We start from the raw sequence: 7,927 nt of genomic DNA, 5'->3' as shown, positions 1-7,927 counted from the left end.
TCAAGGTTTTACAAAATTTAGGAAGCGGAGCTCTCCACGGGGGAAAGGATGAAACAACAGGAGAAATAGTTTTAACACTAACCGAAAGAGAATTCTGTAGGCGAGTCAACCGTACATAGCGCAAGGTAGCGAAGACAGTTGCGATCACGGCGGTCCTGGAGAGACAGGTCGCCAGTTTCAACATACAGGCTTACGGTAGGAGTCGAACGAAAGGCACCAGAGCTGAGGCACAACCCAGTATGGTGCAGAGCATCAAGACGGCGAAGAGTAGGAGAAGCAGACGAGTAAGCAGGGCAACCATAATCGAGTTTCGACAGAACAAGAGAGGAATGTAAAGAGAGGAGCGTGCATCTATCAGCTCCCCAAGAAGTATGAGACAAAACCTTAAGGAGGGTAAGCGCCTTAGAGTATTCAACTCGGAGGTATGAGATATGGGGCGACCAAGACAAACGAGTGTCAAAGATTAACCCCAGAAGCTTAGCAGAATCTTTATACACAAAGGGATGACTATAAAGCAACAAAGATGGACACAGAACTACCTGCTTCCGAGTAAAAGTCATGACACAAGTCTTAGTTGAAGAGAGCTTGAAGCCATGATTGTTGGCCGAAGACGACATGGCATCAATCGAAAGTTAAGTCGTCGTTGAAGGAAAGGAGAGTCATCACCCCAAAAACAAAGGGAAAGATCATCAACACAGAGCACTGAGAAGATGCCAGAGGGAAGGGAGGAAAAAAGACTATTGAAGGCAAAAAGGAAAAAGAGTAGTGCTCAGAACACTACTCTAGGGTACACCTTCGTATTACTGAAAAGAGGCAGAGAGAGAGAGAGTGGTACCAAGCCTCACTCTAAAGGAACGACTAGAGAGGAAACTTTGGAGAAAGAGAGGGAGATTACCACGAAGGCCAAAAGAACGGAGTTGGGACAGAATATGATATCTCCAGGTGGTGTCATATACTTTTTCTAGGTCAAAAAGGACAGCAACAACGGAGGTCTTCGCAGTAAAAGCAGTACGAATATAGACCTCCAAGTTCACCAGGACATCAGTCGTGCTGCGGCACTTGCGAAAACCAAATTGAGAAGGGGAGAGGTGATAGTGTTCCAAGAACCACATCAGATGGACATTGAGCATACGTTCAAAGAGTTTGCAGACACAACTCGTGAGGGCAATGGGGCGGAAGTCCTTAGGGAATGTCCCAAGAGACCCCGGTTTCTGAATAGGGAAAACAACCGCATTGAGCCAGTCCTCAGGGACTGACGACGACTCCCAGACCTGGTTATACAGAGTCATTAAATATTGAGCCGTGCATGGAGGGAGATGGGGAAGCATCTCATAATGAATGTCATCTGAGCCCGCTGCCGTAGAACCGTAGAGCGTCAGAGCAGATTGAAGTTTGGAGAGAGAGAAGAGATCATTATAGGGAAGTCAGAGATGAGTGCGGAAATCTAAGGAATGAGATTCAAGAACGGGCTTACGAAGAAGGATTGAGGAAGGTGAGAACCGGAGCTAACAGCCGAAAAGTGGGAACCTAGTTCGGTCGCGACAGTCACTGGATCTGGCACAAGAGTACCACAGAGGTGAAGGACCGGTGAGACATCTGGAACAAACTTACCCGCTATCTTACAGATTTACTTCCAGATCTGTGGCAGAGGAGTATAGGACATAATGGTGGAGACATAAGATTTCCAACTCTCACATTTAGCTGTACGGACGGTCCTACGAGTCACCGCACTCGCCTTCAGAAACAAAAGAAAACAAACAGCCGTCTGTCGGCGTCGGCGTTTCTTCCAGGCTGCAGGCTTACAGCGGACGGCTCGAGCACAGTCTGCAGTCCACTAGGGAACGCACTTCCGCGTGCCCCGGGAGGTAGAGCGAGGAATAGAGCGGAGGGCAGCATCGAAGATGGTGTTAAGAAAGAGGAGGAAGGCTCCAGGGAGAGGCAGAGTGGAGAGGTCAGAGAGAGTTGCACGGAGGGTGACTAGGTTCCAGTCACCCTTGGTGAACTGCCACCTAGGGCAGGAGACGGGAAGGTGGAAAAGAGAAAAAAATGACAAAGATGGGGAAATGGTCACTGTTATGGAGGTCATCAAGAACCCGCCAGGTGAAATCTAAGTAAAGAGACAACATGCAGAGAGAAAGATGAAGACAGGAAAAGGTGCGAATGCGGGAGTCCACATAAGTGGGTTCACCAGAATTCAGAAGAGAGAGGGAAGAAGAGAGGAGAAACAGTTCAGAAGGCGGCCCCGGGTGCTTGTCAGAACTTCACCCCAGAGGGCATGTCGACAGTTGAAATCACCCAACAGGAGCACAAGCTCCGGTAAGGAGTCTAAGTGGTGTTTAAGATCAGGAAGAGAAAGCGGGACATTTGGGGGAGATAAATGGAACAGACTGTATACCATTTGCTCACAAAGATACGGGCTGCAGAACATTGGATAGGTGACGGAGACTCTATTGTCTCACAGGAGAAGAGGAATGGGAGCAAACAACATGAAGATTGCTGGGAGGATGATGGACAGACAGGTGGCGTGGAGGGTCAAGGGGCAGGTTATCTTGAGGTTATCTTGAGATGATTTCGGGGCTTTTTAGTGTCCCCGCGGCCCGGTCCTCGACCAGGCCTCCACCCCCCAGGAAGCAGCCCGTGACAGCTGACTAACACCCAGGTACCTATTTTACTGCTAGGTAACAGGGGCATAGGGTGAAAGAAACTCTGCCCATTGTGTCTCGCCGGCGCCTGGGATCGAACCCAGGACCACAGGATCACGTGGTCCAGCGTGCTGTCCGCTCGGCCGACCGACCGGCAGGGGGGAGGGCTAGGAAAAAGGAAAGGGGGAGGACAGGAAATAAGAAACAGGAGATACGGCATACTGGTAAGGAAGGAGGTAAACAGCAGATAGAGAACCGGGATGATCCCGTGGTTCAGAACGGAAGGGAGCGGGTGAGCTGGTGATGAGCGTATCCGCGTCCAAGGTCTGGAGAAAGTTGAGAGACTGAGAAAGGAGGGAAGGGCGAGGAGAGGTGGAACACAGAACACGAGCTTAAGACACGTTAGCGAAAGGTGTCAACGGCGGACTTGGCGCCTTGTCTCATGAAAGACAAACGAACACAGTGCTTCAAATTGAAGACGGCTTCCTGAAATTTTTAGTGTATACACTTGCGGGAGAAGGTAGGGTGGGCGTCTCCATAATTAAGGCATTGAAGTTTGGGAGAAAAGCACTCAGCCTTAGAGTGATCTGAGTCCCCTACACATAGGGCATAGAGACACCACACTTGTGCATTTGAGGGCACCTTGCCCAAATTTCTAGCACTTAATACAAAGCCTAGCAGAGGAAATGTACTCCTGAATGGAGCATCTGGCACCATTAAGAATTATAGAAGAGTCCTGCCATCAAAAGTGATTTTCACAACTCAAAGCGTATTAACCTGGAGGAGAGAATGGCCTATGTCTTCAAGGATATGTTTAATATCCTCGTGGCAGTCTTACAGGTCCCGAACACCAGTCGCAACAAGGTGCGGGAGGAGAACAGTGACAATATTGGCATTTAACCGGGCATTTTTGGAAATCCTAAAAGGGGGGTCTCTCTAATGCTGGACAATGCGCCTAAGCGGGCAGCTGCATCCTGAGAAGGGACAGCAACGACACGACACGTGTACCAGTACGGGCGGGGTTAACAGTAACAGAGGCATCCATTGAATGAACAAGGTGTTTATGGAGAAAGAAATCGTCAGGAAGAGTAGAACCCATATAGGTGAGGTCAAAGTATTTAGTCCACGTAGCGGGACCAAACAAGGTGTTGAACATATTAGCACTGGAAGGGATCGTGTGAGGGCGTCTGTGGGGGAGTCAGCACCGAGCACCCTGTGTGGTTTAAAAGATGCAGTTGTCACAATGAGAAAAGTAGCTGCTCCAGGTGATGAGGTGGTCACCACAGGGGGCATGGGGCTCAACCCTACCACAAAGAAGGGAGGGGAGCGGAGGGGAAGAGTCAGGAGGGTCAAAGGAGTAGCTGAGACTATGCCCAATGTAGCTGGGGCTACAGAGCCCGGTCTTCCAATACAGTACAACTCAGGGGCTTCGTTGCCCACACCACGAGCCTAAAAAGTCATAAGAGGATCATTCAGCAGCATAGAAACGAGGAAATAATTTCATTCACAAACGAACCCCCATACCTACCATAGAGCCACAATTAGAAGATAGGACACCCAACAAGAGACAGCCTTGGGCCCCCTAGGGGTGCATCGTGAGTATACGACCCACAATCCCCACCTTAAGAACCGTCAGTCCGTTGAGATTGGGTTCAGCAACGAAAGAAGAATTGACAATAAAAGCGTCTCCTTGCTCGCGACGTTGGATACCACAGTTCTACGGGTGAGAGAGTGTGCCTCCCCAAACACCCGGGCGTTAAAATAGAAGAAGTCCGAAAGAATAATCAACACTGGCAAAAGGTCGGCGGGAAATGACAATTAGAAAGGAGAAGAGGGGGGTGGGGGAGGGAGACAAATGAAACACAAGAAAAAGGAAGACTTTTAGCACAATTTGTGAAGGCAGCAGCAGGAGCATAAGGCCACAAAAGGACAGAGGACTGTCCCATGGAGCATCACACCCCGGCAGCCGCCCACTACTCCCCCTCACGACGACAACGGGTTGGGAAGGGAGGGGGAGAAGGGTGGGAAGAGAGAGAAATCATATTGGCTGTTAAAGAGTCTTTAGCGCCGCCGCCCGCCATCATTGGCTGTCAGGTTCTCCGGATCATTTCTCCTGCGCTGATTGGGCAGTTTGGCATTTTTGACAGCGAATTTATTTTTGGCTTTGACAGCAAATTTATTATTTGTGTGGTTTGGCTCTTTACCTTACAAAATGTAGTGTCGAGCGGTGATCTCTCTTTTGTTTTCTGTCTTATTTTAATTGTTCTCTAATTACTTTTACGTATTAATTTCTCATCGTGTTTGGTTCATGTCTCATCTGTTCTCCGCACACCTCTCACTGGAGTAGTGGGCCCTTTGACTGCCTCGAGTCAATATTTAAAATGTTTTAATTAAAAGTCTCTGTAAACATACATTTTCTTTTTCAGTATACAGTCATTCAAAACTCAAACCTATTCTACAAAATTCAGGTTTTACAGTTTAATCATATATTATGTAGCATATTCCCCGCTAATAGTGAGGGATGATTGGAAATTATGAACAATTTAGAGCGAGGGAGGGAAGAGAGAGAGAGAGAGAGAGAGAGAGAGAGAGAGAGAGAGAGAGAGAGAGACAGACAGACAGACAGACAGACAGACAGACAGACAGGCTCGCCCGTGTTCAAGCACCACAAGAACACAATATTCTCGAGGGATCGTGAAGTGAATTTAAGGCATTTCAGTGTGGTTTGTGAAGCCCTTCTTATGATCAAAGGATAGAAGACAGACTAAGTGGATGGATGTATTCCAGCCACTACGGATAAACATTGTAATCCCGTTGTTTGTTGTTGTTGTTTTAAATTTAGCTACTCAGAACGAAGTGTCCATGTAGCACGGGCTATGGTGAGCCCGTAATTGAGTTCGGTTATTCGCGATAACTTTGTTATTGTGATATTTGGGTCAAAATTTTAAATGGAGGAGGGGATTTACTCCATTTTCCCATGTTTCTTTTTCGCTTCTGCTTTAGTGCACTGGTTTTAGTCTTGTTTTATTAACATTATCTTGGTGGCAGATGTAGATGCAGAATGTTCACTAGTGAGTCCCATTCCTCAACGACTTATCTAATCATTGTAGTCGCGGTGGAATGTGCATCTAATGCAGCTGCTGTCGTTGGATTAATGTTGAGTTTGATGCGCAGGGCTTCAGTAGCTTCACATTCCAGTAAGTAGTGCAATAGTGGCGCCTCTGCTTCTGTTTCACAGATGTGACACTCTTTAACTGTTGGGTTCATTACCTCCCAGCAGCACTTGTACCCAAGTCTGAGTCTGTGTATGGCTACTGCAATGTCTCTGGATATCTTTTTGCCAGGCTTTAAAGAGTAGTAACCAGTGGCTTGTTCGTACCATATCGCAGTGGATCTTCCTTCCGCTACTTTGGCTCTGTGGCGACTTTTGATAGTTAAGAATATTTTCTTCTTGATTTGCTCCTTTATCTGTGAAAAATTTGGAGGTATTTGAACCTGTACAACAGGTAGAGCAGTGGCAGTTTTTGCTAGTGAGTCTGCCTTTTCATTACCATCTATGCCAATGTGACTTGGTATCCATTTTAGGGTGATTGACAGCCCTAGATTATGGGCTTCTTTTCCTATATGTTGAATTTCTGTGAGGAGTTGTATATTATCTCTGTACTGCCTGGATAACAATGCCTGGAGCGAGGATTTCGAATCGGTATGAATGATGACATGTAAATTATTCCCAACTGTATAGTTTATTGCCTCCTTCAGGACATATAATTCTGTTTGCAATGTTGAGCACCCACTGTTCATACTCCTTCATGGTTGTTAGTGTAAACTGCTGCCCCAGCAGAACCTCTTTCTTGATCAACTGATCCGTCTGTGAAGATGTGAGTCATTGTAGGTCTTGAGATGGTTTCCATTTGTTGTTCTATTACTTCCTTGAGCCTCTGCGGGTCACATGCTGATTTTTTAACTGGTAATCCTTCAATGATTATCTTTAGGCTCGATTCTTCCCATGGAGGAGGCTGCCGAAAGTGTTGATATGGTCTATCTTCCCCTTTGTTTTTGATGGTCCATTTCAGGTCCACTTTCTCGAGAATCTTGACCAGATTATCCTCCCATGAGTTTGTTCTATATTGAAGGTTTCTCTGTAATGATCTGTGTATGCTATCTTTGATTGACAGTTTGGCGGTAGTTCCAACAAGTTTCACTGTTATGGTGGCTATCCTTTGTTTGATTCTGTTTTCTAAGGCTGGTAAGTTGGTTTCCATTCTAAGGTTCTCTCGACGCGTCCATATAGGTGCTCCCAGCATTGTTGTGAGGGCATCATTTTGAGACACTTCCAGTTTCTGCCATTGGTTATCACTGAGGGCTGTAAGAGCAGGGGCAGCATAGTCAATGAGTGACCTAACTGCTTGAATCTATAACCTAACTCGTGATCCAGTTCGGCCACAGCCATACGCTTTCCAATTTAACTAATTCTAGTGAGGTTGTTGTTGTTTTAGATTCAGCTTCTTGGAACAAAAAGTTCCATGTAGCACTGGCTATGGTGAGCCCCATAGTGGACTTACCTGGCACAGGAGCGGGACTGTAACTCTGGCTGAGGTGTCGAACCAAAATTTTAAACCTATCCTAAAGGTCAGATGAATATTGGAGATACAAAAATTATGATATATTAACATTTTAATTAGTTCATATATATGAATAAGTTTGGGCGGATAAAAATAGAAGCCGCCTCGTATGGGCCAATAGGCCTTCTGCAATTTTCTGTATCATTATTATTTTGTTCTAAATAAATTCAGGAAAAAAGCAGCCGTTGAGTGAGGACCTGGCGACAGGCGGCCGGTGCAGAGCTCAAAGCTGTCGGCTCTGGAGAGAGATCCACCGCGCAGGGAGCGATAACACGGAAAGATATACCGGATTCGCCATTCTCCTTGCATGTTTTTATCAATATTTCACGTCTACGTCTTTTGTGGGAACTTGTAGTGGCCTCATTGTAGAGCACTAATGCCTCTTATTCATTAACTGATTTGTTTATGTAATATAGACATTGTTGCTGTTATATAGTTACTTCCATCCCATACACCTAGCTATATTTACGCCGCCACTCCCCCCCCCTCTCACACCCCCATCACGGGTTGTACCAGCACACCCACCACCCCCATCACGGGTTGTACCAGCACACCCCCCCATCACGGGTTGTACCAGCACACACCCCCCCATCACGGGTTGTACCAGCACACCCACCACCCCCATCACGGGTTGTACCAGCACACCCCCCCCATCACGGGTTG

At 46.9% G+C, this 7,927-nt stretch overlaps 1 protein-coding gene across 1 annotated transcript in view; it reads left to right on the top strand.

Annotated features, from left to right (window-relative positions):
• The first annotated feature begins 371 nt into the window (after positions 1–371).
• The window catches only part of LOC138372909 (uncharacterized), a 29,221-nt gene continuing 21,665 nt past the window's right edge, over positions 372–7,927 (top strand). The window contains exon 1 of the mRNA XM_069338584.1: positions 372–422. Coding sequence (XP_069194685.1) covers positions 372–422 — 51 coding nt within the window. The remainder of the gene's footprint in view (positions 423–7,927) is intronic.

Source organism: Procambarus clarkii, chromosome 40, assembly GCF_040958095.1.
Source record: "Procambarus clarkii isolate CNS0578487 chromosome 40, FALCON_Pclarkii_2.0, whole genome shotgun sequence".
Classification (NCBI taxonomy): Eukaryota; Metazoa; Arthropoda; class Malacostraca; order Decapoda; family Cambaridae; genus Procambarus; species Procambarus clarkii.
This window is presented reverse-complemented; position numbering and strand designations above follow the sequence as displayed.